The 21,064-nt window shown below is 38.5% G+C and overlaps 1 protein-coding gene across 1 annotated transcript in view; it reads left to right on the forward strand.

Annotated features, from left to right (window-relative positions):
- LOC127650534 (exostosin-1b-like) overlaps nt 1-21,064 on the forward strand; it is a 117,294-nt gene that overhangs the window by 87,132 nt on the left and 9,098 nt on the right. The window contains 3 exon segments of the mRNA XM_052135998.1: nt 3,395-3,527; nt 6,100-6,194; nt 6,196-6,219. Coding sequence (XP_051991958.1) covers nt 3,395-3,527; nt 6,100-6,194; nt 6,196-6,219 — 252 coding nt within the window.

A 21,064-nucleotide genomic window follows, 5' to 3' on the forward strand; every position in this document is an offset into this window, starting at 1 on the left:
AAATTTGCTCATTTGATTAGTAAACTAGATGTAGTGCAGAATCATGCACTCACTGGGCACTTTATTAGGAACATCTGTAAACCAACTTAACTGTGGCAGCAGTTCAATGCATAAAATCATGCAGATACAGGTCAGGAGCTTCAGTTAAAGTTCACATCAACCAGCAGAATGGGGAAATATTTGAGCTCAGTGATTTTGATCGTGGCATGATTGTTGGTGCCAGACAGGCTGGTATGAGTATTTCTGTAACTGCTGATCTCCTGGGATTTTCAAACATATGTCTCTAGAGATTTCTCAGAATGGTGCCAAAAACAAAAAACATCCAGTGTGCCGCAGTTCTGCGAACAGAAACGCCTTCTTGATCAGAGTGGTCAATGGAGAATGGCCAGACTGGTTTGATCAGGCAAAAAGGCAATACGGTAACCCAGATAACCGCTCTGCACAATTGTAGTGAGCAAAACAGGATCTCAGAATTCACAAAATGTCAAACCTTGAGGCAGATGGGACAACAACAGCAGAAGACCATGTTGGACACCTTATTAGGACCATAGTATTCCTAATGAAGTTCTTGTGAGTGTAAATATTTAATCATTTTATGTCATAGTTTCTTTGTTGTACATTTTTCAAAATACTGAAACATTTCTCCAGGCTTAAATTAGATTTTGAATCCCAAATCTTCAATGTGGACTCACATTTGAGCCTATAAAAAAGCATAATATAGGCTGTTTAATGACCGGCTCCACTGTGACATGTTGCCACATATGGTACCCCGCCACTGGGGCATGTTGTCACAATGTCAGCATGTGTTCAATTAATTGTTCTTTTTCCCTGAATAAAAATGGTGGAAATATTCAGCCGCCTTTTTTTAGTAATGACTTAAAGGTATTTACTTGTACATAAATGTAATAAGTGTGACAATTTGCCACAGTTAGCCTATTTGCATGCAGTTGTACTCCATGCCTAGCCACTGACAGTTTTATACAGTTCAGAAGCATCTACAATCAACAAATCACAACAATTAACCCCCAAAGACTCTAAACTAGTGACAGGGCTGTCTAACCCCCAGCCTCCCACAGTGAAGGTACTGCTTCATTGCAATTACAGCCAGCATCCGAAGAGTCTCTTTCATTCACTCCCCTCCATTTGGAAGATTGCGGCCATCCTGTTGCGAGATTGAGTCGTCAATCACATGTCTTCAGTCACTAAAAGGGAGGACTTTTAGCTGAGCGAGAGGAATGTCCTTTCATCAGCCCCTCAGATTGGGTTTTTAAGATGACAGGTGGGCTTCACAAGGGCGAAAGGCTACAGCTTAATCTCAGTGGTGTCAAATGATTATTGACTGCACCAAGGGGGGACAAAAAGAAATCAAAGGAAAAACGCTCAAATGAGATCAGATGAATGAATAAGAATTTTTAGAACTACATTTTTATTTTTTAACTTTTTGAACAGTTATTTAGTTAGTTAGTTCCTTTTGTTTGTAAATTATGTTGTATACATCGGCATAATATGGGATATTGGCCACCCTGCTAGATATCTAGATATTGGAATCGCTTTGGCAATTAAAAAAACTCTCATCAGTTGTCTGCTAACCCCAGTAGATCAATCACTGATGATACTTATAGAAAAGATTACATATTGAAAAACCAAGCGAAAACCATCACAAACACCTAAACAGTAGAAAACAAGGCTGCAGAGGGCTAAAGAGAAGTAATCATGGAGTGTGCATGATTGGATGAAAGTGATGAATACCGAATCTGCGTTGACCAAGGCAATGATGCTGGAACTTATATCTGGTGCCGTTCCAATGAAACGCATAAAGATGACTGCCTGAAGAAAACAATCACATTTACCCAGTCATTTATGATATGGGGTTACATGTCAGGTAAAGGACCAGGGGAGATTGCAATCATTACCTCAACAGTCAATGCACAGGTGTACATTGAAATTTTGGACACTTTTCTCGTTCCTTCAATAGAAACTATGTTTGGTAATGATGAAGTCATTTTTCAGGATGATAATGCATCTTGCCACAGAGCAAAGAGTGTTAAAGCTTTTCTTCAGGAAAGGCTTATCAACTCAATTACATTGCCAGAAAACAGTCTGGATCTCATATTTATGGTGGAAATTGAAAAAATTGGTCCATGACAAGGCTCCATCCTGCAAGGCTGATCTGTCAATCGCTATTCAAGAAAGTTGAAACCAGCTTGATGGAGAATATTGTTTTTAATTAGTGAAGTCCATGGCTCAAAGAATTCAGGCCATCATAAAAGCCAGAGGAGGAGCAATAAAGTACTGTTTTTTTTTTGGATGACTCGATAATTCTTTCCTCTACTTGATCTGGAAAAAAATATGCCATTAATTAAAATAATGTTCTTTTAATTAGTTTGAGGGATGTTTCACAAAGCCAGAATGTTCAGCCATTAAAAACAAATTGTTGTCATATCTGTGATTTGTTTATTTGCCACGATGTAAAAAAGCTGGGTGAATGAGATTGTGGTGATTCCATAAGTTTTGCCAGGGGTTGTACAATTTATTATGCAGTTATTTCTTTCTATAGAAACTATATTTGCATTTGAAAAACATTTGTGTGCACCCAGTGAGATGAAATGCAGGGAATCTCGGCATCCTAATGAATCCACTCAGATGATCCAGCTTCTCAGTAAATTCTATAAGATTAATTTGTACTACAAAATGCCTCCAGGCCTAGTATGAGGCATCTTCATTGAAGACACAATCTCAGAGACATCCAGCTTGTATGAAATCTCATTCCAGTTGCGAACGATTAGGTTGTCACTAAGCCAAGCCACTTTCGCAACAAGGGGCACAATATAAACCAAAAAATGACAGCAACAAAAAAAAAACCTATCCGTCTTTGTCTCTTTTTACAGCACCCAATCGCGGCATAGAGCTTCATTCAAGGCCAGTGATGCAATTGCTTCTCTTAATGCTGCGAGCAGCTGATTGGCACGATGAAGGTGGTGAAATCAGTGGAGCATTTGATCATTTGTCTTATAGTTTATAGACCGAGAGCTGCACCTCAGCTGAAGTTTCAATTTGCAACATTAATTTACCCTTTCACAAAAACGACACATCTGTCACCATTGAGTGAATTAAACTAGCAGCGTCTTGAGGTGTTTATGCTTAAAGTAATAGTTCAGCCAAAACGATTAATTAAATCACCATTTACTCGTCCTTATGTTGTTCCAAACCTCAAGGAACACAAAAGGAAATTTCAGGCAAATTATGAGCCTCGGTTACCATTCACCTTATTGTATTGAAAAAAAGATGCAATATGGGTTTGTTACAACTTCAGGGTGAACAGATGATAACAAAATGATTATTTTTGGCCAACCAGCCATTTAATGCAAGGTGTTTGTTTACTTGTTTCTTGTAGATCATTCAGGACAGAGTGCTTCAGCAGACTTCCAGGAGTACCCTGATGTGGAACAGTCACCCTGGTGGTCTTTTTACACTGCCCCAGTACTCATCCTACCTGGGCGACTACCCTTTCTACTATGCCGAACTTGGTAATTATCCATTTTGTTCTGTATATTGCACAGTCTAACCTCTGTTAAAGGCAAAGTCTGATTAAATATTCTGAACTGCAAAAAATCTGATTCTTCATCAGATCCTTCGTCCTTCCGTCTTTTTTTTTTTTTTGTAAAATGGTCTAAACATCTTTAAAAACACTATAAAATAATTCATTTTCAGAGAATGTTTGCTTGAATATAAGTGTATTTGGTTATGCAACACTTTTCCAGTTGTTATAAGCTTAAACAAGTGAAAAACAAGTGACAAATACATTACACTATATTCAAATTTGAATCTCTGAAAGCAAGTTTAAATATCTTGTGTATTTAACTTATCATGTCAATATTTCTTGTTTTAACCTCCTGAGGCCAGAGCGTAAATGTGGTGTGTATTCTCCATTTCCATTTTTGATTTGTAACTAGTAGGACCTAATATACAAGCAAAAATATAAAAATTAAAAAAAATTAAAAAAAATAATTCTACAGCAAATAGTTTTCCTAAACATTTTCACATATGTGGACAGTGGGACTAAGTTGTGAAATGTTAAATAATACCAAGCTATAGAAAGTCTGATTTTTATATAATTTTTTTTAATAATGTTTCCAGGAGAAGTCATGTTTTTGAGATGTTGAAGACATTACAGCTGATTTTCTATAAAGCTGAATAAATAATTCTGATTCAGATTATTTGTCAGCATCATCTAATCACTGCCAACCTTGTTAAAATAAAATTTAGACTTATAAAATTCTGAATCAATGTACTGATTATCATTGTCCCATGTCTGCCAAACATGTTGAGTGGTCCAAACATATGTAGCACGAAAATGAACTTTTGGTCTGTGAATGCATAGAAAACTATGGGATCCTCCCTTGCTCCCTATTTAGTGAATGATTTAACCTCCATTGTGCTGTCTGTCTGCACTGATCTCAGAAAAGTTAGAAATGCACATTATTTTCCTCCTAACTCCATATAAATCCTCTGAAAGAGACTTCTTTCCGCTTTTGGATAAACCCATTGATGCTCAATGTGAAAATAACAAAATAATAAATAACACAATTTATATCAAAATAAAGTGAAATGACCACAGATTTGTTAATGTTGAAAGTTATTTAAACAGCTAAAAAAATATATATTTTTGTTTTTCAAATTTTGAGGGAATAAGATCCTATTTTCCACATATGTGAACATCAGATTTATCAGCAAACTGACTCACGAAAAATGTATGAATTTTTTAAAGTGGCATATTAAAAACTCCAAATGGTTTCAATGAAAAAACTGTAATAAAATTCTTAGCAGAGGAACTTTTGTTGGCACTGCCCCCCTAGGAGAACTTCACGGAAATCGACGTCAAACTGTTGTGTTTTTAGGGGAAACAAGACAAAGATGTCTTGTTTCAAGTGTGTCATATTTCCGCTACTAGCTTCACCAAATGGAAGTTTGAATAATAATGACTGTTTTACAAATAGGTTTCCCGAAAACTCCACCACCTTCCATTGGTTCATAAAACACATGTAGTCCCATCCCAAACACTTCTTGTGTCTGGCTGGTTGAGAAGCTCATATAAGTAAAGTTTTGATGGCACCACAGATCCCTAGTGTTTCCACTTTTCAGGTGAAGTAAGAAAGTGAAGAAAGTATTTCCCCATTCAAAAAATTACACACTTTATCTTTAAATATATGGTACCCCTTTCTCCTAAACTTTATAAACTAGTCCTGTATGACATTTTGAGGTTATATTTAAATGTTTCTGGAATTAATTAGCTTTCTAAGACATGACAGAGAGGAATTATGGGACTCTCAGATTCTCTTTCATCTGTTACCGACGTGCATCTTGTTGGAGCCAGATTTGTGACTAGCCTCATGTGTACTTCAAAAACCCTAGTTATGTTGTCTCTGGTCCTCTCCTTTATCAGCATCCAACTTATTTTTGAACACCCTCTCTCCCCACCTCTAAATTGCAGAGAAGCCTTGATATCTAGAAATGTAAGCAAAGTGACAACCATTGTGCAATGTGATAGATTATCGACTCGCACCGTGTAATTGGATCGCGAAATCCATATTCACAATCTAAAGTCATGCATTGCCACTGTTGCTAATGCAGCCCACGCATGCTTCTATCTTAATCTGCAGTGCTTGTCAGGCCAATCAATATGAAGCTGTTGATTGAGCACCTCTTGTTAGTGAGAAAATGCGGGTGTAAAATAAACTGTGGTAACCAACAAGAATTATCTTCTTGTATCTGTGCGGTCGTCGCTGCTGCACCAATTAAACATGGTGAGTTATTTCGAGACAGGGAAAGCACTCCAATGAATGGTGCCAACTGTCAGTTTTTATTATCTCATGGGCAAATCAGGCAAATAACAACAGCTCTCTGGATCTATAGGGAGATTAAAACAATATGCATGATATTAATGCTATTATCATCTGTATAATTAAACATGTAGTTTATTAAATTCATTTAATAACCATAAAACTGAGATTAATGATCTTCAATTACATTTTACTTCGGTCATACTGCGACGTACTTGTTTTGGAGAAGTATTTTACAGAGATGTTCTTGTTTTTTTAGGGATAAAGCCAAATTCCAAGTTCACTGCTGTTATCCATGCTGTCACCCCCCTGGTATCTCAGTCTCAACCCATTCTCAAGCTCCTCGTCTCCGTGAGCCAGGTCCCAGTACTGTGCTCAGGTAAGAACCTCCTCTTTCGGTTAGTGCACATGCTTCAGACACATAAAGCTGTGGTGACACGGGTTTGAATCCAGCCTCTGACGTGTCCCGATCCCATTTGCCCCTTTCTGTCCCCTATAATTACCTCATTGTCTACAGTCTCTAATAAAAATCGCAAGAATAATCTAAAAAATAACACAAAGAAAAGACCACCTTCAACGACTATAAACCCCATCCATTTGTAACCGGATCAGAGCTCTCTGTCATTTGACATGGACTTGTTACTCTAAAATGGCTTAAGTTAACTTTTTGAATATAGTCTGCCCAGTTATTTTTATTTAAAAAAAATAAAATCAGGTAAGCATTGTAATTGTTTTTAAAGAAATTGAGAATATTTTAATTATAGCAGTCAATTAAAAAAGCTACCTTTTTTATCTTAAAGGGGTAGTTCACCTAAAAATGAAAATTCTTCCAGATGTGCATGACTGGGATGAATATCTATGTTGGCCCATTCAATGCAAGTGAATGGCGAACAGAACTTTTGAAGTTCAAAAATGCATATAAAAGCAGCATAAATGTAATCCATATGACTCCAGTGTTTAAATCTGTGGGTGAGAAACAGATCAATATTTAAGTCCTTTTTTACTCCCTGCCCTGTATGTGGCAATGCACAAAAAATTTGAATCGCGCAAAAAAAAGTGGAGATTTATAGTAATAAATGATTTAATTACGTTAATCATCCACACGTAATATATCATTTAGAATATATAGATTTAACCTCTGGAGTCTTATGGATTACTTTTTGTATGTATATAAATTGACAATGGGAGAGTCGACCAACTCCGTAAGGTCTTCTCCAGCACATCCCAATGACATTCAATGGGGTGAAGTTCTGGAATCTGTGGTGACTAGTTCATGTGTGAAAATGATTCCTCATGCTCCAGGAACCACTCTTTCACAATCTGAGCCTGATGAATATATGCATTGTTGTCCTGGAATATGCCCTGGAATATGCCCGTGCCATCAGGGAAGAAAAAAATGTATTGATGGGCTAACCTGGTCCTTCAGTACATTCGGGTAGTCAGCTGACTTCATTGTATTGCCGCATATAGTTGCTGAGCCTAGACCTGACCAACTGAAGCAACCCCAGATCATGACCCTTATTCAATTCTAAACGGCAATTTTTTTATTTTTTTGGCCAGGCAGTGTGCAATAGTATGTCTGTGCACTGCACACAATAACATTGTAAACTACAAACATAAAACGAGGATTCAATAATGATGGGGATAAAATAAACTTTATTAAACATAAAACTAATATGCTTAAATATGCAACATAACAATTACAAGGAGTACATTTCAGAAGTCATTCATTTTAGTAAACATGTCACTGTAACTTAATGTAGATACATCGTAATGGATTAACACATGAGTAATGTTCGATTCATAAAAACATGACAACCATTATAAGCTTCAAAATCCCTACCAGAAAACTATCCAAGCATTATAGCATGTAAACAACTTTGCCAAACGGATAACAGATATGCATCCATCCAGATTGCTGCAATGCTCTGCTGAACTGTGTGAGTGTGACTTAACTGAATTGAACAGTGTAGATTCTCCAGCCGGAACATGTGACGGCAAGCAATGGTGCAAGGATGAATGACTTAAGCCAGTGATTTTGTGCCAAATCTGACTTGACAGCTCAAAATACAACTCATTTTTAGGCTTACCATGGTGAATCAGGGTTAGGTAAGGACATTGTTTTGAACACTGATTGATTGTAGTCAATAAAAAATGGCAATTTAAATGTTAATTTCGAACCAAAAAATCTTACATATTGGAGTTTTAATTGACAGCCCTAGTTTATAACCTGTTACATGGATAGCTGTTGTTTTTCTCTCGAAGACGGGTTGATATCTCTTCGCATTCAAAGCGGTTTGAAGTGTCATCCTTTCCGTGAATCTAGACACCTCGTCTTTTCCGCCGCCTCTAGTTTAAACCCCACTTAAACCTCAGGGACTAAATCAGAGCCCGTGCATCCCAGCAGCCCCTCCGTTTCCATGGCATCCACTGCCTTCTCAAGTGTTTACCACCCTGGGAACAAAAACGTATTGATTCCTCTCCAGTGTGCGAAAGGGAGAGAGAGACAGGTTGGGGGAGGAGGAGAGGAGGTGAATTAAATGCAATGTGTCCCCGCTGACTGCGTGAAGCATGTTGCGCACACACAAGCTGGCAGTTTTCACAGACTGTCTCCTCTCTTCTCCGCAGGAGGGCTTAAAAAAGACTCTGCTGCTGCCGAATGCTTGGTTTTTGTTTCTCTGGCGGAGCTTGAATGGATCATGCTCAACTCCAACTGAAGTGGAGGGATGGGAATAGCGATGCTAGCCCTTTAAGCTGGAATAAATCACATGGAGTCTTAAAGGGAGAGTTCACCCAAAAATGGTTCTGTCCATTAACTTTTTTTATTTATTAATTCATACAGACAGTACTTAAGCCTCTCCTTTAAGCTGTTGTATAAACAGGACAACTCAAAAGTTGCACCTGTTAATAAACACTCGTTGTAGTAGTCTTAGTGTAATTGCCCCTTGACAGATTCAGAATCTCAATGAGGTGTGAAGCGTGAGAGTCTATGATGTGGTGGATTTAAAAGAGTATTTTTAACTGCCATTAACTGTGACTTCCTCTGCAATGTATCAGACGCAGATGGTATCTCTATCAAACTCCCCCCGTTTTTTGGGGGTGGAGGTATATGCAGATAAAACGTATACTCGCACGCAAGCAGTGAACACACGATCACAGCGGTAGGCCCCATTCTGTTAACAAGCTTGCCAGAACAAGCTCGACAAGGCACCTATCTCCTCATCCCCTGTCATTTATATATAATAACTGACTTCACAGACACATGGGAGTAAAAATATTAACAATAAATTTATCTATATAACAACTATTTTCCTCAAATTTACACGGCCGTATAGTCAAAAAGATTGGGAAAAACCTCCTGCAGCTCTGTCGAAGTCTTGGTCTGTACATTGTCAATGGTAGAATACGAGGGGACACTTTTGGGAGATTTAAGTTTTGCTCACATCTTGAGAATAGCACAGTAGATTATATGATAACAGACTTAGATCCTTCATCTCTCAGAGCATTCACTGTTAGAGAACTAACCCCTTTGTCCGATCACAGCCAAATTACTGTGTATCTCAAAAGGACATGGGCTAACATTAAACCCCTTAACGCCTGAATTTATATAGCTGTATATAAAAAAATATTTTATGTGTGTTTTTGCCTTTAAGTAGATGGTAAATAATGTTGAGATTATCAATTTCACTTTTGCACAACAAATAAATCAAAATTTTGGTATGTTGCAAATTTGCAACAGCGGGCATAATGGTCAATTTGGGGTCAATTTGGTATGTTGCAAATTTGCAACAGTGGGCATAATGGTCAATTTGGGGTCAATTTGGTATGTTGCAAATTTGCAACAGCGGGCATAATGGTCAATAATAAGATAACAAAAAAACAGTAAAATAACAGTGAAAAAACAATGTTTTATTTATTCACCCTTTTTTTTTTTACTTATTTATATAAATCTGCAACAGCAGGTATTTAATAATAAGAATTATGACCACTTTCATGTCACCAACACAATATACACAAACGTTGCTGTTAAGGCTATAGGAAACATTGCATTAATTTGAATTGTAGATTGATTTGAATTGTAAATTAAGTTTTCAAATGTATGTTGCTGAACCTGAAAGAATGAGAGGGAATGCACAGAAGCAGTTCTTTGTACTATAACAATGTAACATAACAATGCTACTCCACTCTTTAATTATTTAAGGAGCAGGGGCCGTGAAACACCTCTTGGGTAGCCCCAGGGTTAACCTCCACACACGCACGCACGCACGCACGCACGCACACACACACACACACACACACACACACACACACATGCACACAAACACACACACATTCACACACACGTGGACACATGCATGCATGCATACATACACACACTCAGGCATGCACGCACGCACAACAATGTAACAATGTTTTTCTCACTCGTGGAATGCACAGAAGCAGTTTTTGTTCTTGTTTAGGCACAAGTGAACATCACATTTTGTACACTTGAAGCTAGTGTGGCCCGTGCACTTAGGGAATTTGCAGCGTTGCCGCACACTGTCGATTTGCGGCCAGTGACCCACACCATCAGCACGGACATCTTGTGTGGGAATAGCCTTAGTTGGTCCCCTGCGCTTCTTCTTGAACTTATCGCTCCACGTCAGACGAACGCCGCCCCCTCTTTTTGGCTGACAGATCTTTGCCTTGCATGCAGAGGGCCTGTGCAATGGAAAGCTTGAAAGCCAGCAAGTCCTTCTGCTTCTTCCGTGGAACATTCATACTGTCACAATCACGCCGATAGAGCAACCAGCCGTTGACAACCACCATGTCCACGAAGTGAAAGAAGAATACTTCTTAGACCTGATGTGGATGCGGTAGTAGGCGATTAGGGCATCAAGTGCATCAACACCACCCATGAACTTATTATAGAGGGTGATGATGCTAGGACATTCCACAGACACTTTCCTCCTTTGCTTTCTGTCCCACCTCTCTATGAAGGAAACAGGCTGGGCACTCTCTTCATCCCCTGGCTCGGGAACACATTCGCCATCACTGCCCGCATCCTGGTATTGAACCTCCTCCTCACTGCTGCTGCTCCTCCTCCTCACACCTGCAGGTCCAAATTAACTTTTAGAAATGTGAAAATCAATGGATAATCTATGGATAAACTGGCGAAATTCACTAGCCATTCAACAGGAAATCAGCATTTTCAGTCTAAAATCTAGTACCAGCCAACATAAAAATTAACCAGCATTTGGCTGGTGCTGGTGCTAATTTTGAATCCTGATTCACCTGGCTTGACAACATTTTCCTCATCACTGCTGCTCCTGTCGCTCTCACTGCAGCTCTCTTCATCACCTGGCTTGGGAACATATTCCTCATCGCTGCCTGCACTATCACTGAGACAACTATCCTCACTTTCCTCTGGGGGAGCTCTGACATGAGGTTGCGCATTTACGCGCTTGCCGTAAAACACGGAAGGTTTCATTCGGATCTGCATAAAAATAAATAGCTTTTGTATTCATATCCCAGCATGGTGTATCCCAGCATGGTGTCTGTATACAGACTATTGAAAATAACTAAGCAAAATACAAAGGATTACCTAGATAAGCTGTCACGAAAAGAGTTTTTCTATATAGCGCTGGTTTAGCGGTCAGCATTAGGCTTATGGTCTACTGTCGCTAATATGCTACAAAGCTAAATATTACAATAACTTCAAAAATACTTGTCACACATATTTCACCTCATTATGTCAAGTGTATAAGCACACAATAATCAGGTGAGTATTTTTTATCTTAGCACAACTTACCTTATATACACCTCAGGATCAAACTTTCCCGACTCATATCCATAACTTCGCGACCGGAGTAATTCTCGTGCGTAAACAGGAAATAAGTCCGTCACTTTGCGGTCCAACTAGAAACAAGTGCTTGTCGAAGGTTCCTAGGTCCGTAGCGAATATGCACTCACCAGCATTGGGGGAATGCAGACGTTATCTCGGCTGGTTGATTGAGTCAAACGGTTTGTCGCATATTTATGACAGTGGGTGTTAAGGGGTATCACCCAACACAGCAAGCTGTACAATACCAGAAAAACCATACAGATGGGCTGAAAACAGCACAGAGATGTACCAGGAATAAGCAGCCAAACAAACTGCTCTTAGATACCACTTATACTCACACTAAAGGTGTTAATGGCTGTGCAGGATATAAATTATATGTTTGAGAAATCAGCAAAACAGTAAAAATTTGAAACCAAATACAAATCCAAAAATGACAACAATTGGTTTGATCAAGATTCAGGAAATTATTAAAAAACTCATGATGCTGTCTAATCAAAAACATAGCAATCCACATAGCGCAGAGATTTGCCTTCAAACATACAATCAGAACCAAAAAAAGCACAAAACACCAATAAGCAACTGACAACAATCGAGCAGTCAGTCAAAACAAACCCATTTTTTGACAGGAAGTTGGCAATCCAAAATGGATAAATATGTGAAACCCATTTCCAAACTCTATTTAAATAAAGTAGAAACTGGCATTGTCAGATTGTAAGCAAAATCAAATAACTAAACCATTGGAAATATTAGAATTGGCTATCAAAGATATTCAAAACCCATTAGACTTTCCTATCACTGAAAATGATCTTTAAGACCAAATTAAAACTCTAAATCCCAAAAAAGCATCTGGACCTGATAGGATATTTAATGAAAGGTTCAAATATACCACCACTAAATTCCAATCAGCCATTCTAAAATGATTCAATGTAGTTCTGAGTGTAGGTTACTTCCCTGACATCTGGAATCAAGGACTGGTAACACCCAGCTTTAAAAATGGAGATAAATTTGACCCAAATAATTAGAGGCATTTGTGTGAGTAGCAACCTGGGAAAAATTATTTGTAGTATAATTAATTCACACACACAATGTCTTGAGCAGAATCAAATTGGATTTTTACCAAATGACCATTATTGCAAACCTTAATTGAAAGACATGTCCAAAATAAAGGAATATTTTTTTGCATGCTTTATTGACTTTAAAAAAGCATTTGATTCAATCTGGCGCAATGGATTATTGTACAAACTTATTGAAAGTGGCATAGAAGGTCAAACCTATGACCTCATTAAATCAATTTACACTGAATGCAAATGTGGTGTCAAAATTAGCACACAAAGAACAAGATTTTTTTCCCAGGAGTGTGGAGTGAGACAGGGTTGCGGTTTAAGCCCAACACTGTTCTACGTTTACATCAACGAACTAGCAAACAGTCTGGAGCAATCTACAGCCCCTGGTCTCACTCTATATGACTCTAAAATCAAATGCCTGCTGTATGCAGATGACCTGGTTCTGTGGTCTCACACTGAACAGGGTCTACAGCAGAACCTGGACCTGCTGTAGACCCAATACTTTCAGACCTTGTCCCTGACAGTAAACCTCAATAAAACTAAAATCATGACCTTCCAAAAAAGGTCATGATTCACATTAGGAAATAACCAAATAACACTCTGATCACACTACAATTATCTAGGACTAAAAACCACTTCCACTAGAAACTTTAACCCTGCAGTGAATGAACTGAGAAATAGGGCTTGCAGGGCCTTCTATGCCATAAAAACTCAATATAAAGATACCTATTAGGATTTGGTTACAAATGTTAGAGCCGATTGCCCTGTATGAGGTGTGGGGTCAACTGACAAACTGACATTGACATTGACATTGCCCTGTGAGGTGTGGGGTCAACTGACAAATCCAGATCAAGAATTCCCTAAATTGGTAAAACATCCAATTGAGACTCTGCATGCAGAATTCTGTAAAAATATTCTACAAGTACACCGGCACATAACAAATAATGCATGCAGGGCAAATATCCACTAATTATAAAAATACAAAAACGGGCAATCAAATTCTGGAAACATCTAAAACTCAGTGAACCCACTAATACCATTATAAAGCCCTGAAATACCAAGAGTTGAGCAAAGAAACCAATCCCCCCTCTCAGCTGTTCCAGAGCTTTTGTCCTGATGCTTCACCAACATCTACTAACCCTCATCACACTGGAGACCTGGACCAGAACAATACTGCAAAACTAGACACAGCCAAATTATAGCACAAATAAAACATAATTATATCACTTATTGGGAAACTCAAACACAACAACAGAGCAAAAAGATTAAAAAAAAAATCTAAAAAGAGAAAGCACCAAAGCACTACCTGTACACAGTGACAGGCAAAATAACTGAGAGCCACCTTGACAAGGTACAGACCTCATTATAGAAACAGGCAGACAAAGGAAGAAAGTTTGTGTCCACACTGATCAAAACAAAATTAAGACAGAGCTGCATTTTCTAACAGAATGCACAAAATTCACAGCCATCCAGGAATTTTCTTTACTACAAAAATAACATATTCACAGCACATTTGACCATTTCACTAACAATAAAAACCTGAACTTCTTATTCGGAGAGCACAAGGAGTGCTGTGTGATAGCAGCACAATATGTGTCTGTCTGCCACAGAATGAGGGACCGTGTGTGATCTGACCCGAGTCTGCATCTCTAACATACTAGTCTCTTTCTTATAGTTTTAGTTTATTTTATTTTTCCTTTTTAAACTTGTGTTCATTTTTATTATTTAACATTTCACCTTATCTGTCAAGAATACATTGTATATTTCGTCTATTTTCTTATATTATGTACATTGTTTGCACTGTCTTTGTTCCACAGTGTTTTAATTGTATGAAGCTCAGCTATGAACACTTTGGCAATACGAATGTAAAAATGTTTGTCATGACACTATAGCACCATAAAAATAATAAACATAATAATAAAAATACATATAAATACACACACTGGTGGCCAAATGTTTGGAATAATGTACAGATATTGCTCTTAATAATGTACAGATTTTGCTATTATGGAAAGAATTTGGTACTTTTATTCACCAAAGTGGCATTCAACTGTTCACAATGTACAGTCAGGACATTAATAACTTGAAAAATTACTATTACAATTTGAAAAATTAAACTACTTCAAAGAGTTCTCATCAAAAAAATCTTCCATGTGCAGCAATGACAGCTTTGCAGATCCTTGTTATTCTAGCTGTCAGTTTGTCCAGATACATTTCACCCCATGCTTCCTGTAGCACTTGCCATAGATGTGGCTGTCTTGTCGGACAATTCTCACACACCTTACAGTCTAGCTGATCCCACAAAAGCTCAATGGGGTTAAGATCCATAGCAGTCTTTTCCAATTATCTGTTGCCCAATTGTGGATATAAAAGTTGTTAAAAGTGGCCTGCACCCCTGAGTCTTCTCTTTACTGTTGTACATGATACTGGTGATGAGCAGGTAGAATTCAATGAAGCTGTCAGCTGAGGACACATGAGGCGTCTATTTCTCAAACTAGAGACTCTGATGCACTTATCCTCTTGTTTAGTTGTACATCTGGTCTTCCACATCTCTTTCTGTCCTTGTCTTTGAAGACTGTAGTGCACACGTTTGTATGAAATCTTTATTTTTGTTTTTGCAATTTCAAGCATTGTAAAGCCTTCATTCCTCAAAACAATGATTGACTGATGAGTTTCTAGAGAAAGCTGTTTCTTTTTTGCCATTTTTTACATAATATTGACATTAAGACATGCCAGTCTATTGCATACGGTGGCAACTGAAAAACAAACACAAAGACAATGTTAAGCTTCATTTAACAAACCAAATAGCTTTCAGCTGTGTTTGATATAATGGCAAGTGATTTTCTAGCACCAAATTAGCAATTTAGCATGATTACTCAAGGATAAGGTGTTGGAGTTAAGGCTGCTTGAAATGGGGCCTGTCTAGATTAGATAAAAAATGACTTTTTCAAATTGTGATGGTGCTGTTTTTTATATCAGGAATGTCCTGACTATACTTTGTGATCAAGTTGAATGCCACTTTGCTGAATTAAAGTTTCAATTTCCTTCCAAAACAGCTAAATCTGCAAAAACAAATTTGGCCGTGTGTGTGCGTGCTCTACTTTTCTTTCCTCAGTGTTTATGGGATAGTTCACCCCAAAATTATACTTCTATTATCATTTACTCATCCTTATGTTGTTCCAAATCTCAATTCGAGCCCCTTTTCTATTCTCTCGACAGCTGAGAATAATGCTTTTAGCCATAGTGACAGTAAAAAAAGTTAATGGGGTGTTTCTTTAGCTTCAGGCACTTTCATCCTTGTAAATTACTAGAAAGTAAAATCCTGTTAAAACATTTCAGATTCTCACTAGTTTAAAGAGGGTGGGCACTGTTGCGCTCTATTGACCGAAGTTAAATTTCCACCCATAAATCAAAGATGGTGACTGCCGTAACACTGCAAAGACTCACACATTGACACAACGTCATTTAATAAACGAGTCCAAGTGAGGCACATCTTCATTCATCAAATCGTAATAAACTGATTGACTTTGAATGCTTTTTATTTGTAACCGAGTTCAGAGGACAGCATTTGAGTCACACCCACTCCACAAAACTGATAGGAACTCCCGTGGAAGACCCCCTTTTAGACATTCACACATGTTTACTGAACTAGCTTTCAAAATGTGGATATGATTCCTGAACATTTTAGGGACCCAGGTTCCTTATAGAATGTTATTGTCACTCATTTATAACCGTACTGTCTGTGAATGCAATACTGACAGAATATGGCCTATGATGCCATAGCAATTTATTTCAGGACCTTTCTTATCCTATTGCGTCCATAAAATCCATGAGCACAGTCTGCGTTATCAAAAATTCCAACCTTCAGGCTTTGTTTTGTTTCTAAAAGTTTAAGTAGTTTAATTATGTCTCTGATCTTATTATAGATTATGGATACTTAGAGTTTGAAGAGGCCTCCTGATCCTTCTGCATGTAATATCATTAGACTGTGGAGCTTTCATTTATTATGTTCTGCTCCGTGGTTTGAGAGAGCTGTGTGACTCGGTGACAGAGTTAATGAAATGAAAGATGCGGTTAAGTAAAAGGCTCGATGGCTGTTTATATCACCAGCACTTTAAAACCTGATTTTAAAAGCAGTGCATTAAAATAATACATTTTCATTTTGAGCAGCTTTCCCAGGTGTAAAAATGTTAGGTCTCTTTCTAATATGTCAGGTTTGGTTGCATAGACAATCTTCAAACAATTAAGCTTAGTAAGTCAACAACATACAGTATGATCTTACATAAACACCTTTAACTGTGTGTTTTATTTTTATTATATAAATGTTATAAATGGTATCTGTTACGTTTTGAGGTCAAGACCAGACAAAAATTCTGAATTATAAGCAGTGTGAGAGAGTTTCAGGCCAGTTGATGTAACCGCCTCTCGAAATGTCGGTCAGTTTATAAAATATTTTATGACCATGTAAAATTTTATTTATTTGTTTAATTTTTGTTTATTTAGTTTTTTTGTGATGTTTTGAACTTTTGTTGTTTTGCAAAGTCAATCAGTCCAATTTAATCAGTTTGCCGATGTAAGGTATCATTACTTTGCTGGCTGACATAGATGACATTTTTATTTTTTATTTTTTTCATTGTGAGAAACATTAGATAAAATGGGTTGATAATTATAAACAAATAAGTAATGCTATAATTTTCGAGTTATGAATTTATAAATTAAAATTAGGTTCTAGATTCTAGCTATTATTGCAAAGTACAAATATGTTGCTTATATATATATACACACTCACCTAAAGGATTATTAGGAACACCATACTAATACTGTGTTTGACCCCCTTTCGCCTTCAGAACTGCCTTAATTCCACGTGGCATTGATTCAACAAGGTGCTGAAAGCATTCTTTAGAAATGTTGGCCCATATTGATAGGATAGCATCTTGCAGTTGATGGAGATTTGTGGGATGCACATCCAGGGCACGAAGCTCCCGTTCCACCACATTCAAAAGATGGTCTATTGGGTTGAGATCTGGTGACTGTGGGGGCCATTTTAGTACAGTGAACTCATTGTCATGTTCAAGAAACCAATTTGAAATGATTCGAGCTTTGTGACATGGTGCATTATCCTGCTGGAAGTAGCCATCAGAGGATGGGTACATGGTGGCCATAAAGGGATGGACATGGTCAGAAACAATGCTCAGGTAGGCCGTGGCATTTAAACGATGCCCAATTGGCACTAAGGGGCCTAAAGTGTGCCAAGAAAACATCCCCCACACCATTACACCACCACCACCAGCCTGCACAGTGGTAACAAGGCATGATGGATCCATGTTCTCATTCTGTTTACGCCAAATTCTGACTCTACCATCTGAATGTCTCAACAGAAATCGAGACTCATCAGACCAGGCAACATTTTTCCAGTCTTCAACTGTCCAATTTTGGTGAGCTCTTGCAAATTGTAGCCTCTTTTTCCTATTTGTAGTGGAGATGAGTGGTACCGGTGGGATCTTCTGGTGTTGTAGCCCATCCGCCTCAAGGTTGTGCGTGTTGTGGCTTCACAAATGCTTTGCTGCATACCTCGGTTGTAACGAGTGGTTATTTCAGGCAAAGTTGCTCTTCTATCAGCTTGAATCAGTCGGCCCATTCTCCTCTGACCTCTAGCATCAACAAGGCATTTTCAGCCCACAGGACTGCCGCATACTGGATGTTTTTCCCTTTTCACACCATTCTTTGTAAACCCTAGAAATGGTTGTGCGTGAAAATCCCAGTAACTGAGCAGATTGTGAAATACTCAGACCGGCCCGTCTGGCACCAACAACCATGCCACGCTCAAAATTGCTTAAATCACCTTTCTTTCCCATTCTGACATTCAGTTTGGAGTTCAGGAGATTGTCTTGACCAGGACCACACCCCTAAATGCATTGAAGCAACTGCCATGTGATTGTTTGATTAGATAATTGCATTAATGAGAAATTGAACAGGTGTTCCTAATAATCCTTTAGGTGAGTGTATGTATATATATATATATCTCAGTTGAAGTCAGAAGTTTTCATGTACTTAGGTTTAAGCCATTAACCTCTCCACATATTTCAAATTAGCAACATATAGTTTTTGCAAGTTGTTTAGGACATCTAATTTGTGCATGACATGAGTAGTTTTTCCAATAATTGTTTACAGACAGATTGTTTCACATTTAATTGACTATATCACAATTCCAGTGGGTCAGAAGTTTACATACACCAAGTTAACTCTGCCTTTAAGCAGCTTGGAAAATTCCAGAAATTTATGTCAAGACTTTAGGCAATTAGCTTCTGATAGTCTTAATTGGAGGTGTACCTGTGGATGTATTTTAAGGCCTACCTTCAAACTCCGTGCCACTTTGCTTGACATCATGGAAAAACCAAAAGAAATTAGCCAAGAACTCAGAAAAAAACAAATGTGGACCTCTACAAGTCTGGATCATCCTTGGGTGCAATTTTCAAATGCCTGAATGTACCACGTTCATCTGTACAAACAATAGTACAAAAGTACAAACACTGTGGGAGCACCATGAGACACATTCTGTCTCCTAGAGATGAACATAGTTAAAAAAAAAAAAAATTGCAAATGTATCCCATAACAACAGCAAAGGACATTGTGAAGATGCTGGAGGATCTATATCCACAGTAAAATGAGTCCTATATCGACATAACCTGAAAGGCTGCTCAGCAAGGAAGAAGCCACTGCTCCAAAACCACCTTAAAAAAGTCAGACTACGGTTTGCAAGTGCACATGGAGACAAAGATCTTACTATTTGGAGAAATGTCCTCTGGTCTGATGAAACAAAAATGTAACTATTTGGCCATAATGACCATCGTTATGTTTGGAGGAAAAAGGGTGAGGCATGCAAGCCGAAGAACACCATCCCAACCTTGAAGCATGGGGGTGGCAGCATCATGTTGTTGGGGATGCTTTGCTGCAGGAGGGACTGGTGCACTTCACAAAATAGATGGCATCACGAGGAAGCAAAATTATGTGAATATATTGTAGTAACATCTCAAGATAGCCAGAAGGTTAAAGCTCTGTCGCAAATGGGTCTTCCAAATGGACAAATACCCCAAGTATACAGTGGGTACGGAAAGTATTCAGACCCCCTTCAATTTTTCACTCTTTGTTATATTGCAGCCATTTGCTAAAATCATTTAAGTTCATTTTTTTTCCTCATTATTGTACACACAGCACCCCATATTGACAGAAAAACACAGAATTGTTGACATTTTTGCACATTTATTAAAAAAGAAACACTGAAATATCACATGGTCCTAAGTATTCAGACCCTTTGTTCAGTATTTAGTAGAAGCACCCTTTTGATCTAATACAGCCATGAGTCTTTTTGGAAAGATGCAACAAGTTTTTCACATCTGGATTTGGGTATTCTCTGCCATTCCTCCTTGCAGATCCTCTCCAGTTCTGTCAGGTTGGATGGTAAACATTGGTGGACAGATATTTTCAGGTCTCTCCAGAGATGCTCAATTGGGTTTAAGTCAGGGCTCTGGCTGGGCCATTCAAGAACAGTCACGGAGTTGTTGTGAAGCCACTCCTTCGTTATTTTAGCGGTGTGCTTAGGGTCATTGTCTTGTTGGAAGGTGAACCTTCGGCCCAGTCTGAGGTCCAGAGCACTCTGGAGAAGGTTTTCAGTCCAGGATATCCCTGTACTTGGCGCATTCATCTTTCCCTCGATTGCAACCAGTCGTCCTGTCCAGGCAGCTGAAAAACACCCCCACAGCATGATGCTGCCACCACCATGCTTCACTGTTGAGACTGTATTGGACAGGTGATGAGCAGTGCCTGGTTTTCTCCACACATACCGCTTAGAATTAAGGCCAAAAAGTTATATCTTGGTCTAATCAAACCAGAGTATCTTATTTATCACCATCTTGGAGTCCTTCAGGTGTTTTTTAGCAAACTCCATGCGGGCTTTCATGTGTCTTGCACTGAGGAGAGGCTTCCGTCGGGCCACTCTGCCATAAAGCCCCGACTGGTGGACGGCTGCAGTGATGGTTGACTTACTACAACTTTCTCCCATCTCCCGACTGCATCTCTGGAGCTCAGCCACAGTGATCTTTGGGTTCTTCTTTACCTCTCTCACCAAGGCTCTTCTCCCCGATAGCTCAGTTTGGCGGACGGCCAGCTCTAGGAAGGGTTCTGGTCATCCAAGCGTCTTCCATTTAAGGATTATGGAGGCCACTGTGCTCTTATGAACCTTAAGGGCAGCAGACATTTTTTGTAACCTTGGCCAGATCTGTGCCTTGCCACAATTCTGTCTCTGAGCTCTTCAGGCAGTTCCTTTGACCTCATGATTC

This window comes from Xyrauchen texanus, chromosome 10 (assembly GCF_025860055.1).
Source record: "Xyrauchen texanus isolate HMW12.3.18 chromosome 10, RBS_HiC_50CHRs, whole genome shotgun sequence".
Lineage (NCBI taxonomy): Eukaryota > Metazoa > Chordata > Actinopteri > Cypriniformes > Catostomidae > Xyrauchen > Xyrauchen texanus.